Genomic DNA, 26,309 nt, shown 5'->3' with positions numbered 1-26,309 from the left:
TGCACCTCTCTGATTCAGAGGGGTTGGGTTAAATACGGAAGACACATTTCAGTTGAATGCATTCAGTTGTACAACTGACTAGGTATCCCCCTTTCCCTTCCAAACAGACAGGTCTAATGTCAAGGGTCGGTCCACACAAGAATAGTAATACGAACTTAAAGTATTGTCATTACACTTCTGCTCAAATCTACTCCCTCACCATGTCCCCATTCTCAGAGACATTTTACACCCAAAAAGCCATCACAACAGGCCGTTTAACTGGAGAGGCTGAGGGTGAAATCACTTCCCCGTTGCCTTATACTTATAGGGCCAGGCAACAACAACATTACTTAGCTAGTTAGTTTATTGTTCTGTGTAAACTGCCACCACAGTACAGGTTAGGCTGTATGAGAGATATTGTGCCACTCTCGGAGTATAAACGGATGATGACAGAAAAACCCTTCTCTAAAAAAACAACACATTTTAGCATGACATTAGTGTTATTTATCCTGTGGTACAGTATACAACTCATGACAGATTAAGAGGGGGGAGGAAAAAGAAAGCGAAACGTGATTGTCTAATGACGCTTTAAACTGGGAATAAAGGAGCCCAGGGCAAAGACGATACAGAGAAACTAGGCCAGTCCTGCTTGTGTGCTGTGCCTAGCAAGGTTTGCCAGTCTCAGTGATATGCAAAACCTCTCCGCCTCATTCACAGCCATTATTGTGCACCATGTGAAATCAGCACCTAGCTAGCTAGCCATCAGTCTCTCTGGCAATGGAATAGAGCGTTTTTATCAAACAAACCACCATCTGTTGTGTAAAAAAGGTAAATGGATTCAAGCCAGGTTTATGTTCTTGCCCTTTGTGCTGTTGTCTGTGCCCAATAATGTTTGTACCATGTTTTGTGCCGCAACCATGTTGTGATGCTACCATGTTGTTGTCATGTTGTGTTGCTACCATGTTGTTGTCATGTTGTGTTGCTACCATGTTGTTGTCATGTTGTGTTGCTACCATGTTGTTTCCATGTGTTGCTGCCGTGCTATGTTGTCGTCTTATGTCTCTCTTTATGTAGTGTTGTCTCTTGTCGTGATGTGTGTTTTGTCCTATTTTTGTATTTTTTGTTTAATTTTTAATCCCAGCCCCCGTCCCCACAGGAGGCCTTTTGGTAGGCCGTCATTGTAAATAAGAATTTGTTCTTAACTGACTTGCCTAGTTAAATAAAGGTTCAATAAAATAAAAAATGAAGGTGCTCCGACAACATATTCGGTCTTGTTTGATTGAGGCAACAAAGGAAACCCTGTTGAGACAAATTGTGTGGAAATATAAAATCTCTGCTGTTCGTGCATTCTATTACATTCATTTCCTCACGAATGAAACATTAAAGTACAACAACTTTTCATGTTGTAAATCAAGTAAAAAGTGTCTAGATTATGGCTTGTTTACTAGCTTCTAGTTCAGCAAGGCATTAAAATAGCCAATAACTTAAAACATTGCTTTCCAATCGGAGCAAATCAAAAGTCTCTTATCTTGACCCATGACAGCAACAAGAAGTCATGATTCCTCTTGTTTTTTACGTCTTTGAGCTTTTCTTTCTTGTCAAGAGATGTCCGGTGAGCTGACGTCACCCCAATATCCAACAGACAGGCACACAGAAAGAGCAAGAAAGAAGCAGAGACAGAAAAAGAGGGGGGGTAGGGATTATGTGCTCTTCCTCCCCAGCTAAAGTATCTGTCACTAATGCACTATGGGTCATATTTTGGTCATTGGGGATTACTGCTTTCAGAGAAATGATTCTGCTGAAATTGTTAAAACGTAATACGTAACAAATATATTCCCATATTGCATGTCCTTTTAGCCTGAAAGATTCTACTTGAAAAATGGTCATCATATTGTTGTATTAGAAAGAACGGATCATGTCACAACACAAATACCAAACTTCACGCACGTCTTCCGATGGCTGAATGGTTCAAGTGGCATCACAGATAGAATAACGTGGAGTTAGAGGTCATCTCCATCTGCATTACAAAATTGTGGATAAACCCATAGAGTTCCATCCCAGTTCAGGACATGACCAGAGCTCTGTTCTGTACTCTCACATGCAGTGGTGGTAAAGTACTTAAGTATAAATACTTGAAAGTACTAAAGTCGTTTGAGGGTATCTGTACTTTACTATTTACATTTGACAACTTTTACTTTACTACATTCCTAAAGAAAATAATGTACTTTTTACTCCCCGACACCTAAAAGTACTCATTACATTTTGAATGCTTAGCAGGACAGGAAAATTGTCTAATTCACAGTTGTCAAGAGAACATCCCTGGTCATCCCTACTGCCTCTGATCTGGCGGACTCACTAAACACACATGCTTCATTTGTAAATGATGTCTGAGTGTTGGAGCATGCCCCTGGCTATCAGTAAATAATAATTAAAAAAATAGATTATTATGCCATCTGGTTTGCTTTATATAAGGAATAAAAAACTATTTATACTTAAGTATATTATAGCAATTACATTTACTTCAGATTTTTTTTAACCTTTATTTAACTAGGCAAGTCAGTTAAGAACAAATTCTCATTTACAATGACAGCCTACCCCGGCCAAACCCAGACAATGCTAGGCCAATTGTGCGCCGCCCTATGGGACTCCAAATCAAGTCCGGATGCGATTCAGCCTGGATTCGAGCCAGGGACTGTAGTGACACCTCTTGCACTGAGATGTAGTGCCTTAGACCGCTGCGCCACTCGAGAGTCCAAAATACTTACTGTAAGTATATTTAAAACCAAATATCTGACAAATGGCATGAGAAATATGGCATACATAGGAAATATTTTTAGACTTTGACTCACGTAGTATTTTACTGAGAGACTTTCATTTTTACTCGAGTCATTTTCTATTAAGGTATCTTTACTTTGACTCAAGAAAGAAAATTGGGTACTTTTTCCACCACTGCTCACATGGGACAACATCCCTCCCATCTGTTCTCCACATAATAAAATCACTTATCACTGATATATACATGCCTATTCACTCAAAGCACTAACCAGCAAACCATCTATTTCGGTGCGCTTTGACCCTGCCCATTTAGGCTACAATCAACTACAGCCTCTCTTAATTTGTTTCAGTTACTCCCAATCATCAATGTTTTTATACAGAAAAAGACCCCTGGTGATTTTCAGATGAAAGGAATAGATTACACAGCATAGTACAGCATGTCCTGAAAATACAGAGGAGCGAGGACATCCATTTCATATTAAGCTGTTCTTTAATATAAAATAGGTCATGCCATGGATTATAAATATTATGAGTTTCAGAGGGACTGGACCAAATGCACTAGTTTACACAAAGAACTGGGATGTGAGGAAGAGCGCTATATCATTTACAATCCTCTGGATGATGCAGTGCTACAGTGATATACTGTCACAGTACTATGAAAGGTAATTGTATAAAACTTAAACTCCAACGACAATCTTTAAGACACACCTACAGTATTCATGGGAAGAGTCTGAAAAAACTATTATATTGTGGCTTATGTTCTAATGAGGTACCAGATATGAGGTACCAGATATGAGGTACCAGATATGAGGTACCAGATATGAGGTACCAGATATGAGGTACCAGATATGAGGTACCAGATATGAGGTACCAGATATGTGGTACCAGATATGTGGTACCAGATAGAGACAGATTCATAGGAATCTGTGATAATCTCAAATAATATTCCTAAAAGTCGACACTCCCTTATTCCAATTTAAGGAAACGTGGTAATCATACTGTGTTGGTAAACATCCTTTATAGAGTGCATGGCCCACAAGATACTGCCTTGATAGGAATCAAATATTCACCCAGCATTACAGCGCCACAAGGCTCAATCACACACAATAGGGAAGCAGCAACACCCAATTTACGGTGCTGCGTTAACGTCATCACAAAACATCTCAGATGACCCCAACAAGGCAACACATCCGCTACTAGTCATTCCCTGGTCTGTCCAATTCAAAAGGTAGGAGAAAGAATAGGCTTGGATTTCTACCAAACTCTGAATTCTTCAACACACTCTGGCTGCAGGGTCCCAAATAGCCTACATATGACAGATAGAAGAACCAAACCTACACTCACTGAACAAAACATACTGTTTGTCATCAAGGTTACCTTTTGGATCGTCTGAGCATGGCCCCACTGAGAAAGTGTGGCATGGTAAAGTTGGAGAGCACCGTCCACAGACTGGAGTCCGACATTGTGCCAAAGTCATGCCAGCCTCCTCCAGGAAGCGGGACGTGGGGTCTCAGAAGACCCGGCGAAGAGAAGCGCCGGGTGTCAGTGAAATGGGGGTGGGGGGCAACCTGTCCCCTACAACAGTCACAGAGACAAGCACCCCTACTCGAACAGACACCCTCCTCCTCCAAGGCTGCAAACTTACTCTGCTGTACGGGCACATCTGCAGCCAGCTGCGGCATACACACACACACTGGCAGAGCAGACACCGCAGCGTCCTTTAGCTGCTGTCCCAAAACCAAAAAATAAAAAGTACTCCAGGGATTGCCAACACTTTGACATCAGGTGGTTATAAGCCTCTACGACAGGGACACCTTATAAAAGCATACTTCTGCTTTTCCTGTCTGTGTATATCTGTATCCCATACACTCACTCAACCTGCTCCCTCTCTCTACCAGCTCAACATGCTCCATATCATGTAACAGGCGGCATCTACCACTCCGCGTCCCAGGCAGGGGGTGGGGTTAGTGCAGCATCATCAGCAGACATTGCGGTGCATTCACAGCTTTCACAATCTGGCTCCCCTCCAAAATGTCCCATGGGCTGGCCGGTCTTAAGCACACAGTCTTGACAATTGGCTGTTGCATTTGGCTGAGATCAGCCTGCATGTGTGTGCTAAAAGGGGGGCTGAGCAGGCAGCTGGGTAAGAGGAGAGGCATGCAGCCACACGATCAACAGCAGATAGCATGGCGTCAACAGTGATCTCAGTCAGGTTCCCGTTACACAGTGTGTCCTCCACCTGAGGAGCCTGGTGAGCTACCTCTCCCTGAGGGGAAACACTGACACTCATTGACACCCAGTCAGGGAAAAAGGATGGGAACCAATTACGGGACACAGGCATTGATTACTCACTGACGCAGTACTCCAAAACAGTGGCCAAAGTACAACCATAGAGTCTTTCCTGGAACCACGTTACCTGACCAGGAAGAAATCCTGGCCCTATCTAGCTGTAGGTAGTCTTGTGTCTGCATTGCACGGAGACTTGCAATGTTTCTATCGTACAATCATATGACTTGGCCAAGAAAGTCACATGGTCTGTAAAAACCCAGGGTCCCTTGATGATAACAAGGGCACATGGTCTGTAAAACCCAGGGTCCCTTGATGATAACAAGGGCACATGGTCTGTAAAACCCAGGGTCCCTTGATGATAACAAGGGCACATGGTCTGTAAAACCCAGGGTCCCTTGATGATAACAAGGGCACATGGTCTGTAAAACCCAGGGTCCCTTGATGATAACAAGGGCACATGGTCTGTAAAACCCAGGGTCCCTTGATGATAACAAGGGCACATGGTCTGTAAAACCCAGAGTTCCTCGTCAGGACCTGTGATACAACACGTTCCTAAATTGTGAAGCAATGATGCTAACGTCAGGTAGCAATGCAGGCCTCTCAGCCCCCCTCAAAGCTCTGTGTCCCAGTAGAGCCATGTGACAGGCACATCCCTACTCTAATTATGGCTTTGCTCTGCTTCTGGGCTACAGATAAGGGAGGGTGATTTCAAAGGCACACACACTTTTACTGGTACACTAGTTGTTATTAGATGGCACTGTGCAGACTAGTCCGAAGATAAATTTGAAGTCAAACTTCATTGGAAGCGCATTCATTGCGCAAGGATTTCTATTGGTTAATACATGTTTCTGTGGCCCGTCATGGACTTGGACAGATATGCTGACAGGTGTCTGATGGTAGCATTCGTAACTGCTGGTTATACAATCTAATATACACAATTTAATTAGAATTTTATAAACACAATTCTAAATGTATAGGAATGCTGCTAAATTCTGCTTGGTGTTGACCTGAAACTACAGTGTCAATTACAAAATCTTCAACTCAAAATCTGCAATCCATGTTAAATTATACACTTGAATATAGTTCCGAGCAGTAATGAACAGGGTTCACAAGATGACAGAAAGGACCGGAGCAGTTGGATAACAAAGAAAGCACTATCATGTAGGATCTCTTCCTTTATGTGCAATCAGTGAAAGCATTACCATGCTGATTAAAGACTGATTTAATGAGTCTAAATGCAAAATCTGAAATGAATCTGACGTATGGTCATGAGGAGAAGATGGTTGCAGATGATTATGAACATTTGCGTTACATATGCGAAGAACGGGTTGTTAATAGCTGGGTTATTGTTTTTAGAGATATTCAGATATTCTTTCAGTGTGGTTAATATTAGGGATGTCTACGAGAGCAAGTTAATAGGCCCCTGTGGTGTGGATTTACAGTGGTTTAAATGTACACAAAATATTTTTTTATTTGTCAACAACTTAGCCATCTTTTGACCAATCCCTTAGCTTTTCTCAAACTATGTTAAGACGTGTACAATGTGACTACATTTGTGTATCTCCCAAATCGCGATCTTGTCTCATCGCTGCAACTCCCCAACGGGCTTTAGAGGTGAAGGTCGAGTCACGCATCCTCCGAAACATGACCTGCCAAACCGCACTTCTTAACACCCGCCCGCTTAACCCGGAAGCCAGCTGAACGAATGTGTCGGAGGAAACACCGTTCACCTGACGACCAAGGTCAGCCTGAAGGCGCCCGGCCCACCACAAGGAGTTGCTAGAGCACGATGAGCCAAGTAAAGCCCCCCCAACCAAACCCTCCCCTAACGACGCTGGGCCAATTGTGCACCGCCCTATGGGACTCCCAATCACGGCTGGTTGTGATACAGCCCGGGATCTTACCCGGGTCTGTAGTGACGCCTCTTGCACTGCAATGCAGTGTGGTAGACCACTACACCACTCGGGAGGCCAGAGAATAAGAATTTGAAGCATATTTTATCATATGTTACCTGACGATAACATTTTGTGGCGCATTTATTAATAGATTGTGTATATAAACACCCTGTTTGAGATGTACTGTGGCATCTTTGAAAGCATCAATGTTCTTTTCCCGAACTTTTCATGGACAATCGTGATGAGTTCAAAGACCACATTTTTGTAAATCTGACTTTTAGTCCATGAGAATACGATTTTTTAATGATTATTTTAAGCATTAGCGTTACAGAGTCAAAAAGGTGAATTGTTAATCGTTTCCTCATTTTTTTTTTAGATATCAATACAAAATTTAACATGGTAATGTCTTTGCTGACCCTAAAACATGTTCAAGTTGACAGGACTTTGTTGAGTGGATTTACAAAGGTTTTAAGTGGACAAATAAAATAGGTTTCAAAGAATTTCCACATTTCCAAGAAGGAGGAAAATCTATCCTGACAGACCTTATGGGTCCTTGAGGCAAATGTGTTCAGCATTAGGAAAGACAACTACATACAAAGTTTTATGTCTCTAAGTGAGACCGCTTATAACAGCACCAGCTATAGGCCAATCGGTGCCATTCTTTTTTAAATTACTCATGACCTGACGTGCTAATTCACTTGCCCTTGATTTACAGTAATGGGCTGCAAATATTTTGGGGAAAATTATACATTCTGTGCAGCACAGCAATTAGCTGAGTAGACTAATCTCTCATAACTCATTAATCCTGATTAAAGTTCACTATGTTCTCTGGAATCACTGTGAAACATCATTGTCCTGATGGCTAATATTCCACAAAGGGGATGACTGACACCAGACATTTGACTTCAAAGGATTTGCACTTAAAATGGATTAGCTGATGGAAACCCAGCCTGCCCTTGCTGGTTAGCTTAGCGAGTCTTTATATCATTTGCTCATTGACTGGTTAGCATTAGCAAGCTAATGTAGCAACTGATTTGTCTTTTGTTACTTAACGGGTAATCTCTTGTGGACAGAGCAAGTATCTGACCAAATAGGCAAGATTTTATTTCTGAGTTAAGCGACTTCATGTCTACTTAACAGGTAAGCATGACCACTAGTAGAAAAAAATGAAAACAAGACAACACTGTAAAATAAATGTACAAAGTGACAATGCCCTGCTGACAGGGTAAACAAACTTGAGAACACTAACTAGCAGTACCAGCTAGTACTAAACTAGCTCTGACAAGCATGCTAACGTCTGAGGTGTTCACCATACTTGTCAGTGAAGACCTTCCCATTGGTTACTCACAATGTGACACTAAAAACAGTAAACACAGGGCATACTTATGATACCAATTCAACTAAATGTCAATTACGGAGTCAAATTTCATATAAACAAACATGCCAACATTTTTGATAGGAAAAGCAAAATGCAGATCGCATCAATGATTGGATGATTTGAGATCCTCACTTTCCTATTTATTCTCAATTAAGAAGTTTTCTAGTTTCAACTAGGAACATTACAACACTAATACTGTATGGCAGAAATGGTGCAATCTTGGTGAAATTGATTCACTTGAACGTTAGGCTTCTGCTCCTCTCAACAGAAATGTAAGAGTGTAGCCAGCAGCACAAGGTGGTCAGAGGTGATGTGTAGGGGAGTTGTGCGTCTCATTGATGAGCACTTGGCTGTCAAGGACTTTGTCTTTCATACCGTCTGTATATTCACAATTGAAAGTATGTCTGGCTTAAAGAGATGCACTGCCAATGGCTTATAGGAAGTATAGCATATTCTATAAAGAATATTCATGACCAACACTATACAAATGGTATAAATGACAACATTCCAAACATCACCAACAGTAACCACAAACGCATTTACACTACAATAGTGACATGAGCATGAAACTGACGCATACATGTGCCTTGTCATCACAGTTTGATACATTTATTTATCCAAAATAAGAATAATTTCCTAAATTCAGCATGGATACTCTTGAGCTTCACTAATTAAAATCTGGGGCCTCATTTATAAAAGTTCCGTACATTTCACAGTAAATATCTATGTGGATCATTGCTAAAAATACATAGGTATAAAAATAATGATTAATAAACTTGGCATACACCATATATACCCATGTTCCCCATTATAAATCAGACCTGTACTAAAACTGTGCGCAAGTGAACTAGCATTATCACTCCGCCTGAAAAACACACACCATTCACCTTTTGTGGTGACAATAACACCCTTCATTTGCTGTATAATTTGGAACTATTGGAATTAGGCAATGGCAGTTTCTAAAAGAAAGAGCAATGGGACATTTTATCAAATGTTTTTTGTATTTGGCAAAGTACTGTGACAATTAAAATAAAAAAAAACATGGCCAATTGTTGTGGACCCGTCAGCAGAACATTTCAATTCAACGATGTTTGCATTGACTTTTCCTCAAAACTTAATACGCTGGACTGCCCGCAAATTCTGACACATTGTCTCGGGCTACAGTACCTACAGTAGTGATGGCAAGTAGCCTTGGGCCAGTAACCGAAAGGTTGCTGGTTCGAATACCCAAGCCGACAACGTTAAAAATCTTCTAATGGGCCCTTGAGCAAGGCACTTAACCCTAATATGCTCCAAGGGTGCCGTACTACAATGGCTGACCCTGTAAAACAACACATTTCACTGCACCTATCCCATGGAAAGTATTCAGACCCCTTGACTTTGTCCACATTTTGTTACATTACAGCCTTATCCTAAAATTGATTAAATAAAAACATTTCCTCAATCTACACACAATACCCCATAATTACAAAGCGAAAACAGTGTTTGCTAATTTATAAAAACATTAAAAACAGAAATACCGTATTTACATAAGTAACAACTTGGAGTCCACCTGTGGTAAAATCAATTGATTGGACATAATTTGGAAAGGCACACAACTGTCTATACAAGGTCCCCCAGTTGACAGTGCATGTCAGAGCAAAAACCAAGTCATGAGGTCGAAGGAATGGTATGGTAGAGTGGCCAGACAGCAGCCAAAACTCAGTCAAATGTCTCTGAAATCCCTTGAGTGGCCCAGAGAGAGCCCGGACTTGAACCCGATCGAACATCTCTAAAGAGACCTGACAGAGCTTGAGAGGATCTGCAGAAAATGGGAGAACCTGCCCAAATACAGGTGTGCCAAGCTTTTAGCGTCATACCCAAAAAGATGATGCTGTAATCACTGCCAAAGGTGCTCCAACAAAGTACTGAGTAAAAGGTCTGAATACTTATGTAAATGTGTTCAGTTAAAAATGAATTTGCAAACATTTCTAAAAACCTGTTTCTGCTTTGTCATTATGGAGTATTGTGTGTAGATTGATGAGGGGAAAAAACTATTAAATCCATTTTAAAATAAGGCTGTAATGCAGCAAATTATGGAAAAAGTCAAGGGGTCTGAATACTTTCCCGAATGCACTGTACATTCTTCAGTATAAAATAACTGCGTGTTCATCTGTTAAATTAGACTATGTTATAAACTGGGCTGCCAATGGGATCTAATACAGAAAAACTTGAAATACATAGCTTATCCATTTACTACGCCCAATTAAATGAGTGACGCGCATAGTCATTTGTATGGCTACTTCGGGACTGCATAATGGCCAGAAAAGGTGAGGAATTTACTCTGCAATGGTTATGAAAATGAAATGGATAGGAAATGTATTCTCATGTCAAATTATTATTATTATTTTATTTCACTAGGCAAGTCAGTTAAAAACAAGTTCTTATTTACAATTTTGGATTCTAAAAGACAGATTTTCGCTCTTCTTACTAACGTCATATGGCTGCATCTTGCTATTAAGCGATGTTTTCCTTTTTGTATGATTAAAAAAATAAGGAAAATATGGGGTGGAAATGCAAACATACTCAGTTCAGGTTCTTAGCCGGACAAAACGATTGTCTTTTTCCCTATTTTTTTTATGTATTTTTTGGGGGAACCAAAAATAAGGAAAAAGACAATCGTATTGTCCGGCTAAGAACCTGAACTGAGTATGTTTGCATTTCCACCCCACGTGTCATCATATCCCCCATTAGCACAAAATACCAACTTACCCGGTTGCAATACAATACTTCAACCACTAGAAAATGTGCGCACATGTATGGTCTGAATATTGCATGGAGGTAAGGAAAGTTTTTATCAATGCCAACTTTAGCGAGAAAATGTCAGAGTATATTTTGTACGTACGGAAGGTTTATAAATGAGGCCCGGTAGCCTATCAATCAAACAAACATGTTTCTCAGAAAGGATAAACTCCTTTCCCCTTTGTCCTATCCTTCCCATCCCGAATAAATTAGTGTAGGAGGGGAGAAGAGTAGGGATTCTGGAAACATTAATGAACCAGAATAGTTAATACAACAAAAGGAGGGATCAGGCTCAATGACCCTGCTGAATATGTGAAACCAGAGGAACCTACTCCAGGAACAAAAGGCTGATTCAGTGCAGCTCGGCAGGCGACAACAAGATACAGTGAAGAGGACCGTGTGACCTGCTATCTCTGACAGCATTAGTGTGCAGAGAGGAGAAAAAATAAGGACTTAGGGAAAGAGTGAAGAGAGCGAAAATTGAAGGGGAACAATCAGGGAGACAGCCATGTCCCCCTCCTCCTCTGTCACTTCTCCAGATGATACAGACTCCCTTTGAAGCCTTGACATGAATCAGCCAGAGCAGCAAGCAGCACAGGCTCACTGACCAGAATATACTTATATACAAACTATTGACTAGGGCTGGGTTTGGCCAGGGACATCACAATACGATATTATCACGATACTTAGGTGCTGATACGATATGCATTGCGAGTCTATATTGTGATTCGATGCTCCAAACATACTGCTCATGAGATGTCTGCTGCAGAGGGACAAGAGAGCCATAATAAAAACAAGTTTTGCTCAGTGCTGAAAACATGCTGGCTTACCATTTAAAAAGAAGATTGTGGCCAAGCAACAGGAGGATAAATACTGAAGTTGTGGCACAAGTACAGACAACTAACGACAGCTAACGCTACCCAGCAAAAAATGGTGAACCAGAAAGTATAATACATCAAAAAGGGGGAAAATCGGGCTCAATGACCCAGTTGAATATGCAAAACCAGAGGAACCTACCCCAGGAACAAAAGACTGATTCAGGGCAGCTCGCCAGGCGACACATCAAGAGACAGTGAAGAGTTAACTGTTTTCTCTGCTCCCGCACGACAAGCGATACCGGAGCACCAAGTCTAGGACCAAAAGGCTGCTCAACAGCTTCTACCCCCAAGCCATTAGACTGCTGAACAATTCATAAAGATCGCCACCGGACAATTTACATTGACCCCCTCCCCCGTACACTGCTGCTACTCGCTGTTTGTTTGATGCCTATGCATAGTCACGTCGCCCCCACCTACATATACAGATTACCTCAACTAGCCTGTACCCCTGCACACTGACTCGGTACCGGTGCCCCCTGTATATAGCCTCGTTATTGTTATTCTTATTGTGTTACTTTTTTTTTGCCTACTTAATAATCTTTTATTCTTCTTGAACTACACTGTTGGTTAACAGCTTGTAAGTAAGCATTTCACGGTAAAGTCTACACTTGTTGTATTCGGCGCATGTAGCAAATTAAGTTTGATTTGAAGAGGACAGAGTGACCCATCTCCGACATTAGTGTGAAAAGCGAAGAGGAGAGAAAATAAGGACTTCGGGAGAGAGAAAAGGGGAACACTCAAGGAGACAGCACATGTCCCCCTCCGTCACTTCCCCAGATGATACAGAGTCCCTTTGAAGTGCTGACATGCATCAGCCACAGTAGTATGAAGCACAGGCTCACAGACCAGGTCGTTTCTATAAGAGTACATTCTGCTATTGACTAGGGCTGGGAATTGCCAGGGACCTTACGATATGATTATATCGCGATACTTGGGTGTCGATATGACATGTATTGTGATTCTACATGTATCACAAAAACATGTTGGCTTATCATTTAAAAAGAAGATTGAGGCCAAGCTACAGTACAGGCTGAGAAATACCCAAGTTTTGGCCCAGGTACAGCCAACTGGTGATATACATGGGGCTCTATTTTCAGCAGGCGTTAAGCCAGCTCTAATGACAAAAGCAAACTCTTTGGGAATTCCGACTTGTAAAAGCCAGCGCTCTGCTATTTTCCAAAAGCTGGTCTTAGTAGTAATGCAATTGGTTAGGGTATCAATTTTGCCAGTGGAGGCACACAGTAGCCTAATCAATAGCTGACTAAACTCCACTCCAGATAATCAATAATCAAATACAATTTCCTTGTTGAGATTCAATTGGCACATGCGCATCTGCGCTGAGATGTCATCTTATTGAAGTATGGATTTCAGCAAACAAAGGCACACAACTACCGAGGACAAACTTAGGTACAAGGTCAGCGTTTCATCATTTACATTTTAGAAGTATTGACCTTGGGTGAAATGATGTAGTCGGAGCTAAATTCCACAAAGTCTCTGCTCCACTCGGTGGGTGGAGTTCATCAGAAACTTCACTCACCATGGAGTGGCGTTTATAAAATATTTGATAAAAAAATAATATCACAAGAAGCAAAACAGTCAGACATTCCCGTTGTTTCTTTACATTGGACATTGTTTTTGTCCATGCAGCTTCTGTGAAAAGTTTGGCCTGCTTAAGCGATGCACATTGAAAAGTGTCAGTGACTGCAGGAAGTCTGTTTATGAACAAATTATTTAACAATAGACTGCTTATTGTTTTATAATTTTGTTAAAAAAAACTGCATCTTGCACTTTCGTCTGTTGGAAATAACTGTCAAATTGTGGGAATTCCAATCGTTGTCCTTGATGCTGAATCGGCGTGTAGCTTAGGCTATTTTCCTGTTCCTTTGTTTACCTTTCATTTACATTTTAGCGATTTAGCAGACGCTCTTATCCAGAGTGACTTACAGGAACAATTATGTTTAACTGCCTTGCAGATTTTTCACCTTATTGGTTCAGGGATTTGAACCAGCGTCCTTTCGGTTAATGGCCAAACGCTCTTAACTGCTAGGCTACCTGCTGCCTGTGGCAAAGTCATTAACAGGCCCTATCATGCGAAAGTAAGCTAATCTTATTATAATGTTTGGGCAATATCCAATTGTCCATGGCTCGAACATGCAGTGCCTTCTGAAAAAGTACACACCCCACACACTCATTCAAAACAACTGGTAACTCTGGGGGAAAAAAACCAGGTCAAATAATGACGTCAGTTATCTTCAGGTCGGAAAGTCGAAGCTATAGAAAGAGCCAGAGTTCCCAAGTTGGAATTCTGAGTTGGGTGACTGTAGCTAGCTAGGTCTAAACAAAAGACTCCACTATGCCAGTAACCATTTCAATGTAACTGTTACCGTTTAACAACTTCTGTATCCTGTGCATGCGAGAAATACACTTGGATTTTATTTGATATAGTGTGTGTTTACATGAGACGGTAAATGTGAAGAACAACATGACCTGCATCAAAGTCAGATAAGGATATAGGCCAAGGGCTAGATAGTGTATATTTACAACTACTTTCATTTACTAATTTCACCATTTTTATTCTTGAAATCTTTGGTTGTTTCCTACACTGTGAATCCTTAGAGATGGGTGGGGCTTAAAAGGATGTGCATGATGCTGAATGGGTGTAAACAAAGAGCTCTCCAGTAGGTGTACCAAAATAATCACAGGCCATTTTCTCAAATGTGGGGTCACAAGTTTAACTTTCAAAGCAGAATTACTTTCCCATTGTTCCTCAACTGCAGCGTATGATGTACAATTTTCTAGCTCTGAGTCTCTACTTTCATCCAATGTAAAAATAAAAAATGTACTATTTCAAATTTTGCTACATAGGACCAAATCCAGGTGGTGGGTCACATATAAGCACTGTGTCCTCCTCTTCCAACAAAACTGCTCCAAAGGCAGCATATTTCAGAGAGAAATCCAAAAACAGACTTGTCAGAACAAAGAGATGATTGCATGCAATTTCGACTCAACCATTCACAATCCAGCATGATTTGTTCCTCAACCCCCAAAAACAAAATGGCCTTGATGGTCGAAAAAGAGCTTGTAAAGCTTACCTCCAAAAATGAAACGCGTGCAGCGGGCTGAGCGGGCTGCAAGGACTTGTGGGTGTCGGGCTCAAGCTTCGGGGCGTGAGGCTGGAAGTTAAATGTAAGTTTTGTAAATAGTGATTCCTTTAGCACACTAAATTTGCACAGGACAATGGTTACTCTCACTTAGAAGGCCTGAGGGGATTTGGGCTGATGTATGCAGACACATACCCTGTTCTCCTAGCTAGCTGACATGCATTTACCACAGCAGCACAGCATAACAAATGGTCCCCTTTGAAATGAAACAAAATGGTGTTCTGGAAATAGGTTACCAAGGTACTTGTCTACTCACAACACAGGTTTAACTTCTTAGAGGATTAAAGACTGTTTGGTCCTTGAGGTTTGATTGGTTTAAGCGATTATAATAGAAAGGGTCCAAACTATCCACACACAGAGGTGGAGAGTGAAACCTGAAACAGGTAAACAATGAAACCAACTCCTCCTTGAAATCTGAAGGATTAATAAATGCTATGAGAAGGCAATCATGTAACCTAGGTCTTCTTGTGTTACTTTTTGATTGATTAGATTTTGTTTATTTAGTAAATATCTTATTAACTCTATTTCTTGAACTGCATTGTTGGTTAAGGGTTTGTAAGTAAGCATTTCACGGTAAGGTCTACACTTGTTGTATTCGGAGCATGTGACAAATAAAATGTGATTTGATTCTACCCCTTCACAGTAAATTCACTGGCAACGAAAGAAAGCTCACTTCTTAAAGGTCTTCACTTTACATGCGATAGATATCTTTTAGCCCTCCAAACCATTGTGTTAACGGAGTTATCCAAATAAAAAAAACTGTCAGACTTTTTCCTGCCATCATGGCACTTAGTAGACAAAATCGATAATGATTAGCAACTAATAGTATCTCAACCGTATCAGTAGTCCATGATTAAACACTGGTATTTTTCCAAAGAGCTGATGAATTCAAAATCAAACCATAGACTTTCCTGTCAGTAATGACACTGAACTGGATCTAAATGAAATGAGTAGGCAACGCATGTGCCTACAGAGCAATACCTGCACTTGCGCTAGCTTAAGCCTCAGAGGATGCAAACAAACGTGCCTTGGTGACCAGAGAGCCACAGCCTTCACGGGTCATTACACAAAGAACTAATCTGTGTGATGTGCAATAGGAAAACTACAGGGCCATAACAGAGCCTGTGTTGTTTGAGTCTCTGGCCGAGCAGATTACTGTGACTGGTAGTAGGCAGGAGCCATTAGCCAACAAGGCCTTGGATATAAGTCTACTCTACTGCCAATCAACTTAACGATCATGCCTCACAAATGCATGCCATTTAACAATGATTTAGTGGTGTGTTTGGGTATATGTGAGTGTACATCTGAGTGTGTTTGTGTGTGTCAGTGTGTCGTCACAACCAAACAGAGGTTGTGCGGCAGTCCTCTGCTCGACACGCACACACACAGTCCCTGTCGCTAAATCAAGGCAGAGGATTTGACATCACACATCCATCCTGCTGCGTACGCTGCTACAGTACTGCTGCTGTATGTGACAATGCTGCATAATGCTAAACGCTCCACAACGCTTGTAGTAGCTACAGAGAAAAACAACAACAAAAGGTGCAGCAGCAGGGACCAATGAAGCAGTCTGCTGCAGTGTGGAGCAGAAAAGAAAGAGGGAAAATACTCACTCCAATGTCAGTCCTGGAATCCTCAGCCTCTCCCGCTGGGCTTTCATGGCTGAACTGTGCTCGCCCGCTCTATTGTGCACATGATATATTCACACCACTCAGCCACAGAGCCACCCCGCTTATCCTCTACCCTGCACTGAACTGACAAAGAGCCAGAGCCAGTCACCACCATAGAGGAATGGGGCTAGCCTAACCCTCTCCTCCAACAACAACAAAAAGAGGGGGAGGAGGGGAAAGAAGAGGGGAAACGGCAACAACACTGCAGATTGTTTCGGGTCCTTCCGCCACGTTCCACCTTGTGGCTGTCAGAGGAGATCGTCAGCCTGAGGTGGCAGTGAGAGTGGGGGAGCACAGAGGCAGCACAATACCCCCTTTTCCCTCCCTCCCTTCACACACACCCTCCCCACTACTTTGCAAATGCTCGCACTCACTCATTCGCGTCTCCTCCACCCCTTTCTTCCACTGACTGGTGATTCACTACAGCAACATCATAGCTCAGAATGTATTCATCCTACATTCTGTCTATCCTTCTTCTTGCCATCCTATACAGTATGCTGTCCATCCTTCTCATCCTCTATGCAGTCGATCCTTTCCATCTCGTCATCATGACTGGTCCTGACATCGCAGGGTGTCCTCACAGCACACAATGTCACTGCAGGGCTGCATTCATTTCCAGATCTCCTCCATTCAAAACGATGATGTCATACTAGAAAATGTGCACCCTACATTTGTCATTCCAAACTGTGGATTTCCAATATCCAGAATAAAGCAATGGATGAGAAGACATGAGCAGTCATTTTGGGGGACGGCAAGAGCATACCTCAGAAGGTCAATAATATAGTGGGAAGATCCCACTACCCCCCTCCTGCCCCCCACCACCCCTGCAGTGCTTTTGTACACCCCTGGGGCAAGTGCTTATTCGCCGATAAAACACACCCCGACGTGCATCATCCGCCTTTTAATGTTGTACAATATGTATTGCTAAATAATCATGGTGTTCTCTACGTAACATATGCCGCGTCAATAAGTACATTATTGGTAGTCTATCATGATGATAATATACTAGAGGATCAATTAGAAAACAGGCAAGGAGAGACTGTCAGTCACATCAAAGCATACAGGGAATTGGGTCTTTAAATAGCTGTGAAATACACTAATGTGCTGTATATAGGCTACAGGCTATGCAGTCAAGTAGTCTGTAGTCTCAATTGTTTCTCTGGAAGCACATTCGATATAGATTGAAGAGAGAAAAAGTGCAGTCAACTGTTCCAGGACTCCTTCCAAACAGCCTCGCACAGAGTGCAGAGGGAAGCAGACAGACAGATAATGCACTAATGCTGCCAGTCTTCAGAAAACCTATCAATTGTTTATTACCGGGAGCCAGGTTTTAGGAAAAAAAGCCCTTTTGCAGATGACAGAGCATTGCATCGGCTGCAGCAGTAGAGCAGGCAGGCGGGGAGAGCAGGCAGGCGGGGAGAGCAGGCAGTAACTGGGATGTGACAAGGTATGTACCTCTAGTACAGCAGAACTAGGGCAGGCAGACCTCAAACCACCAACCGCTCCGAGCTCCACTCATTCATTTTGCAGCGTAGCAACCCAACATAGCGACTCCACAACTGCAGCCTGCAACACTTACTCAAATGAACAATTTGGTTCCTTCAGAGTTTAGATCGTGGCCCTTTTGGAAGTAACTGACAGTGTGTGGGTGACAGTTGATTAAATGGAGGAAATTAATGGGTTCACAATAAAGACAATGAACAACATATGAGCAAACATACAGCATTGATAGAGGTCGACCGATTAATTAGGGCCGATTTCAAGTTTCCTTAACAATCGGTAATCAGCATTTTTGGACACCGATTGTGGCCGATTACATTGCACCCCACGAGGAGACTGCGTGGCAGGCTGACAACCTGTTACAGGAGTGCAGCAAGAAGCCGAGGTAAGTTGCTAGCTAGCATTAAACTTATCTTATAAAAAACAACCAATCTTAACATAATCACTAGTTAGCTACACATGGTTGATGATATTACTAGTTTATCTAGCTTGTCCTGCGTTGCATATAATCGATACGGTGCCTGTTAACTTCTCATCGAATCACAGCCTACTTCGCCAAATGGGTGATGATTTAACAAGCGCATTCGCGAAAAAAGCACTGTCGTTGCACCAATGTGTACCTAACCATAAACATCAATGCCTTTCTTTAAAATCTATACACAAGTATATATTTTCAAACCTGCATATTTAGTTAATATTGCCTGCTAACATGAATTTATTTTAACTAGGGAAATTGTGTCACTTCTCTCCGTGCAAGCAGAGTCAGGGTATATGCAGCAGTTTGGGCCGCCTGGCTCGTTGAGAACTGTGTGAAGACCATTTCTTCCTAACAAAGAGCATAATTAATTTGCCAGAATTGTACATAATTATGACATAACATTGAAGCTTGTGCAATGTAACTGCAATATTTAAACTTATGGATGCCACCCGTTAGATAAAATACGGAACGGTTCGGTATTTCACTGAAAGAATAAAAGTTTTGTTTTCTAAATGATAGTTTCCGGATTTGACCATATTAATGACCTAAGGCTCGTATTTCTGTGTGTTATTATGTTATAATTAAGTCTATGATTTGATATTTGATACAGCAGTCTGACTGAGCGGTGGGAGGCAGCAGCAGGCTCGTAAGCATTCATTCAAACAGCCCTTTCGTGCATTTGCCAGCAGCTCTTCGCTTCAAGCATTGAGCTGTTTATGACTTCAAGCCTATCAACTCCCGAGATTAGGCTGGTGTAACTGATGTGAAATGTCTAGCTAGTTAGCGGGGTGCGCGCTAATAGCGTTTCAATCGGTGACGTCACTCGCTCTGGGACCTTGAAGTAGTTGTTCCCCTTGCTCTGCAAGGGCCGCGGCTTTTGTGGAGCGATAGGTAACGATGCTTCGAGGGTGGCTGTTGTCGATGTGTCCCTGGTTCGAGCCCAGGTAGGGGTGAGGAGAGGAACGGAAGCTATACTGTTACACAGGCAATACTATAGTGCCAATAAGAACATTCAATAGTCAAAGGTATATGAAATACAAATGGTATAGAGAGAAATAGTCCTATAATAACTACAACCTAAAACTTACCTGGGAATATTGAAGACTCATGTTAAAAGGAACAACCAGCTTTCATATTTACATTTAGGTCATTTAGCAGACGCTCTTATCCAGAGCAACTTACTTTTCTTTTTTTTCTCCGTACTTGTCCCCCGTGGGAATCGAACCCACAACCCTGGCGTTGCAAACACCATGCTCTACCAACTGAGCCACACAGGACCACATATGCTCTCATGTTCTGAGCAAGGAACTTAAACGTTCGCTTTTTTACATGGCACATATTGCACTTTTACTTTCTTCTCCAACACTTTGTTTTTGCATTATTTAAACCAAATTGAACGTTTCATTATTTATTTGAGGCTAAACTGATTTTATTGATGTATTATAATAAGTTAAAATAAAAAATAAAAGTGTTCATTCAGTATTGTTGTAATTGTCATTATTACAAATGAATAAATAGGCAGATTAATCGGTATCGGCTTTCTTTGATCCTCCAATAATCGGGATCAAAATCATAATCGGTCGACCTCTGATATAGATGCAGAAAAACTGAGAAAGTAAGGGGCAAAAGTAAAAAGGACAAAATACATTCACTTGTCTTAAAACATGTTTAAATGAAATGACAGGAATATTCCATCCGGGAATATAGTTTTTGCTTTCTTCTACTTTAGTTAATTGGAATGTCTGTGCTCCTCTTTTTCACCTCTTCTCTGTGGCTCTCTTACAGTAAGTATCACATTTCTTCCATGTCCAAGGCTACCTCTTTACAATGGAATTGGTGCCATAAATCTATGACTCACTTACACATAAGACACACGTGGACATGTATTTTAAATATGTGGTGGTGGAGTGGTAGCCTGAGGGAACACACTGAATGTGTTGGGTAAGATGAAATGTAATCTCACGTAGTATTTTAAACTGCATGTCACTGTCTTATGCTGCTGGACCCGAGGAAGAGAAGCTAATGGGGATCCATAATAAATACTAACATTTCCAAGCACATTGTTAACAATCCTTGTTTTTTTTAAGTCAAACGCCAATGAACATGAGTCATTGTTATTGTCAAACAGCTAGCTGATTGTCCTGCTGAGTTGATGAACTTTGCTTTTGTTGGGTGTTCATTCTCGGCTGTGTTCTGGCCCCCACAGAGACGCTGTCAACACAACCGACGACTGGAGACAGACAACCATACACATGATAGGTTTGTCATATTGGACATGTCATAAACCACCAACACCCAGACCCAGATTTATCGAAATACTATTTGTTAATGCTGGACATATGCATCAATAAAGCATTATTGAAATACACTCTCTCATGTTTAACCAACTCCAAAAGAGTAAAGTGAAATTGATCTTCCCCCTCAGATTTTCTGTGTTGCTCTACACTACTTTCTCTCCATTGTACCTTTAACAAATAGGTGTAGCTGGCCTATATTTGCTGTATGGAACAAATACAGGAAGTGGCTGCCTACAAATACAAAGAATGGGAGAGAAGATAGCGGGGCAGTAGCTGACCCAAGCACCCAGGAGTTTGTGAAGTAGCCAGTTCTCAAATGACAGTGTTGAAGTGTTTTCCAAAACTCTAGACACAGAAGTAAACCGGGCCAATGGCTGTAACATTATACAGCGCACTACTCGGTGGGCTTAACACAAACTGGAGATACGAGCACATACAGTGCATTCGGAAAGTATTCAGACCCCTTGACTTTTTCCAAATTTTGTTACGTTACAGCCTTATTCTAAAATTGAATACATCGTTTTTCCCCCTCATCAATCTATACACAATGCCCCATAATAACAGAGCAAAAACAGGTTAAGAAATGTTTGCAAATTTATGTAAACCCCCCCCCCCGGAAATATCACATTTACGTAAGTATTCAGACCCTTTACTCAATACTGTGTTAAAGCACCTTTGGCAGCAATTACAGCCTTGAGTCTTATTGGGTACAAGCATGAAACACCTGTACTTAGGGAATTTCTCCCATTCTTCTCTGCCGATCCTCTTGGAAGGGGGGGGGGGGGGAAGAGGTCAATATGATGTCAAAGCCAATCACCATGGACACCAGATGCAATAGAGGCCCCTTGGGTCCAAAGACACTGCGTGCGCTTTCGAAAGTGGTCTCCTGACACATATTGGTGGATCATCTCCTTGTGACTCCCCTCTGCAGTCAAATCATTCCCCCATCATAATGCATGTCACACTGAAACCTGCCACACAAGCCCATCAGAATAGGCATGAAATACACAGGAGGCCTTTAGCTAAGGACTATACCTGTTGGACTGTGATATTCCTAAATGAAACAAATAGCTGGGTGACGCCTTTTTGTGTTTTCAAATCCCACTTTATATTGAGGCTTTATAGGCATTCGTAACCAGATCAGGTCCTGTTGAAAATACAGTCGACACGATTCACCTGTAATCCTATAGTGCTCCTGCTGTTTCTTTGCCCTGGCCTGAGGCAGGCAGACGTAGCACCTGACTTAATCCAATCTGGATCCCTTTCAGGGACAATCTCTAGGTAAAAGTTGCCCTCAGGCACAGATCTAGAATCAGCTTATCCTGCTTGACTCCTTACCGTAACCATTAGGGGGAGGAAACACTAAGGGGCAGATTCATCCTACTCCATATATCGTGTGGTTAAGACTGGCGACCTGCCTCTCTACCAAAAGGTCACAATATTTTCAGTAATTAATTAAACTCCAACATCACCTCCAACAGACACCATCTCTAGCGTCTATCGACCCTATTCTATAGTACAGTGGTTCCCAACCTTTTTATAGTCCCGTACCCCTTCAAACATTCAACCTCCAGCTGCGTACCCCCTGTAGCACCAGAGTCAACACTCTCAAATGTTGTGTTTTGCCATCATTGTAAGCGTGCCAAACACACACACACACCCACACACTATTCAATACATTTATTAAAAATAAGAATGAGTGTGAGTGTCACTTCCCACGAGCCGGGTTGTGACAAAGAGCTCTTATAGGAACAGGGTACAAATAATAATAATCAATAATTTTGCTCTTTATTTAGCCATCTTACATATTGAACCTTATTTGCTCATCAAATTGTGAATAACTCACCACAGGTTAATGAGAAGGGTGTGCTTGAAAGGATGCACATACCTCTGCAATGTTGGGTTGTATTGGAGAGAGTGTCAGTCTAAAATAATTTTCCCACACACAGTCTGTGCCTGTATTTAGTTTTCATGCTAGTGAGGGCCGAGAATCCACTCTCACATAGGTATGTGGTTGCAAAGGGCATCAGTGTCTTAACAGTGCGATTTGCCAAGGCAAGAAACTCTGAGCGCAGCCCAATCCAGAAATCTGGCAGTGGCTTCTGATTAAATTCAATTTTCACAGAACCGCTTGTTGCAATTTCGATGAGGCTCTCTTGTTCAGATATCGGTAAGTGGACTGAAGGCAGGGCATGAAAGGGATAACAAATCCGGTTTCTGTCATTCGTTTCGGGAAAGTACCGGCGTAATTGTGCACCCAGCTCACTCCGATGCTTTGCTATATCACATCTGACATTGTCCGGAAGCTTGAGTTCATTTGCACACAAAAAACATATAATGATGGAAAGACCTGTGTGTTGTCCTTGTTAATGCAGACAGAAAAGAGCTCCAACTTCTTAATCATAGCCTCAATTTTGTCCCGCACATTGAATATAGCTGCGGAGAGTCCCTGTAATCCTAAATTGAGATCATTCTGGTGAGAAAAAAAATAAATACAAAAATAAAATCGGCCAAATATGCCAGTCGTGTGAGAAACTAGTCATCAATGCAAGTGGTCAAACAAGTGAAAATGATGGTCAGTAAAGAACATTTTAAGCTAGAATCTCAATCAAAAAAAACATGTCAATACTTTGCCCCTTGATAACCAGCGCACTTCTGTATGTTGCAAAAGCGTTACATGGTCGCTGCCCATATCATTGCATAATGCAGAAAATACACGAGAGTTCAGGATCCTTGCTTTAACAAAATGAACCATTTTCACTCGTGTCCAAAACGTCTTTCAAGCTGTCAGGCATTCCCTTGGCAGCAAGAGCTTCTCGGTGGATGCTGCAGTGTACCCAAGTGCCGTCGGGAGCAACTGCTTGCACGCGCGTTACCACTCCACTATGTCTCCCTGTCATGGCATTTGCGCCATCAGTACAGATACCAACACATCTTGATCACCAAAGTCCATTTGATGTCACAAAGCTGTCCAGTACTTAAAAATATCCTCTCATGATGTCCTGGTTTCCAGAAGAGGATGTCTTCCTTAATTGAACCTCCATAAACGTAGCGAACATATACCAGGAGCTGTGCCAGGCCCGCCACGTCTGTTGACTCATCCAGCTCTAACGCATAGAATTCACTGGCTTGTATGCGAAGCAGTAATGGTTTCAAAACATCTCCTGCCACGTCGTGAAACAGTGTTGTTTGATGAAGTCATTGTCTGTATAGTTTTTTTGGCCTTTTCCCCCAGCATTGTCCCAGCCATATCCGCGGCAGCAGGAAGAAGTCCTCCACAATAGTATGGGGCTCGGGAGCTCACCATATAAGACGCTTCTAGCCCCTTCTTATTAATGGTATCCGTTGCTTTTATACATGTCTTAGTACTCGAAAGTCATTTGAATTCTCACTCAAAAACTGCCATGTTTTGTTTCTAAATGTCTGTGCAAGAATTAAGGTTTCAGCGAGTTGTGAGATAGTACTTTTGCACATATAACACACTGTGGCTGAGGAAAGGCACTACTCCCAATATAAGTGAACCCCAAATCAATGTAGCTCTCATCATATTTGAGCCTCTTCGATGTTGTTCGGTGCATTCCCAGGTAAGGGGGCAGTAGCTCTTCGGCTACATCATATTCACAACTGTCAGTGTCCACGCTAGCTGGGCTAACAAATGTAGAATTACTGATGCAGCATTGGATGTGCTCGTGGCAGCAGAACAACTTGTGTCGTCGACAGGTGCAGGTGTAGTAGTGCTGGTAGTAGCAGTACTACCAGTAGAGCTGGTATGCGTCTTACTTTTTTTTTAACCAATTACACATTTTCGAGCAAATGGAATGAGCAGCAGCTACATTTGGGTACTTACGGACCGTTAGTGGAATTCCCGCGAGAGAGTAACAGTTAATGTGATTGGATGGTAATTATTTGACTAGGCTACCTGTATTTGACATTGTGTTATTTTGCTGAACACTAGATGGTTTCATTTTATTTTTGGCAGTGAAACGAGGCTACTCAGGCGAGAAAAAAACCTCACCCAAATGTATAGCCCCATTGGAAAATATAAATGGACTGTTTGAAAATGTGAAGATTTTTTTTAAATTATGTTATAAATACACACTTTTTATTTGGCATAACCCCAAATAAATTGCACGTACCCCTGAGGGTTTGGGAATAATAATACCTGCTATAGTGTATATAACGTGTATAAACCCTAGTGTCTATAAACCATGTACTATACTATTGATCAACCCTACAGTGGAGATTACTTCAGTCATTTTTTCCCATTAAGATTTTTCAACAATGTAATGGTCTAGGGGTCAGTGAGATGCACGCATCTCATTAGGATCAGTTCAAAGGCCAATAGACGGCAGGGAACATATCACAGTACTGAAACCAATTTTGCACTGGTTGGTTATGTTACAAATATTGTACCTACAAATGCAATTTAATTCGAGGGCCCGATGAGGTTGGCTTAGTTAGCTATTTAAATAAAAAAAGGTTTGCTTCTAATTGAGACTTTATTCTAATTAATTTACTTGTTCAAATTAAACATCTAGAATATTTTTTTTCTTCAGAGTATCAGACAATAGGTGCATGAGAATTAAACATTTTACTATGGACTCAAAAGATGGCAACATGCACTTCTTGACCCGTCAGTCATTTTTGAAAGAACAGGATTCCCTTCTTTGGCTCCATGGATAACACACATACTGTATGCAGGTTGCAAGAGCTGCACAAAAATACTGTATGTTGTATGTATAAGAACCAGTTTAAACTTACAAACTTCCTCTCCTTGGAAGACTCAGCTCCTTCTGTAAATGAGAAAAAAAAGGAGAAAAAAGATTAGGACAAAATATATTAAATGTTGACACAGTATCTTTGTTAAACAGCATGACATAAAACCTGAAAACACTTTAAGATGTTAAATGGATGCTTTTGTATTGACAGACCTACATATAGGTCATAGATTGACAGACAGTTCTGACTGTGTGACTAGCCTTTCCAGCGACAACAGATCATTTATTTTATTAGCTACATCTGCCACTTAAATGGGATGTGCATTATTATTTGTCAGTCATTTCAATAAAAAATTAAAATAAAAGCGATGATCTACGCACGCACGCAGACACACCACCCTGTGAGTGTCCATTCATCCACTCCCAAAGCATAACTTCACTTTCTTGGCTCCAGACGCTGACCCAGTTTCTGAGTCCCTCGAGATAAAAAGCACTGGTTCACAAAGTTAA

At 41.5% G+C, this 26,309-nt stretch overlaps 1 protein-coding gene across 10 annotated transcripts in view; it reads right to left on the bottom strand.

Moving 5' to 3' along the window:
• mast4 (microtubule associated serine/threonine kinase family member 4) overlaps positions 1-26,309 on the bottom strand; it is a 168,643-nt gene that overhangs the window by 54,244 nt on the left and 88,090 nt on the right. For 4 of the 10 annotated variants that reach the window (XM_014137200.2, XM_014137202.2, XM_014137205.2 and 1 more), the window contains 2 exons: positions 25,843-25,874; positions 15,068-15,148 (listed from right to left, as the gene is read on the bottom strand). In XM_014137200.2, the coding sequence (XP_013992675.1) occupies positions 15,068-15,148; positions 25,843-25,874 (113 nt within the window). Of the gene's footprint in view, positions 1-4,131; positions 4,662-15,067; positions 15,149-16,749; positions 17,551-25,842; positions 25,875-26,309 lie in introns of those variants that run through there. The other 6 variants (XM_014137215.2, XM_045691948.1, XM_014137245.2 and 3 more) reach the window with 4 other exon arrangements.

The sequence above is a fragment of the Salmo salar genome, chromosome ssa01, assembly GCF_905237065.1.
Source record: "Salmo salar chromosome ssa01, Ssal_v3.1, whole genome shotgun sequence".
Taxonomy (NCBI): domain Eukaryota; kingdom Metazoa; phylum Chordata; class Actinopteri; order Salmoniformes; family Salmonidae; genus Salmo; species Salmo salar.
Note: the sequence above shows the minus strand (reverse complement) of the source record. Positions and strands in the feature narration are given on the sequence as shown.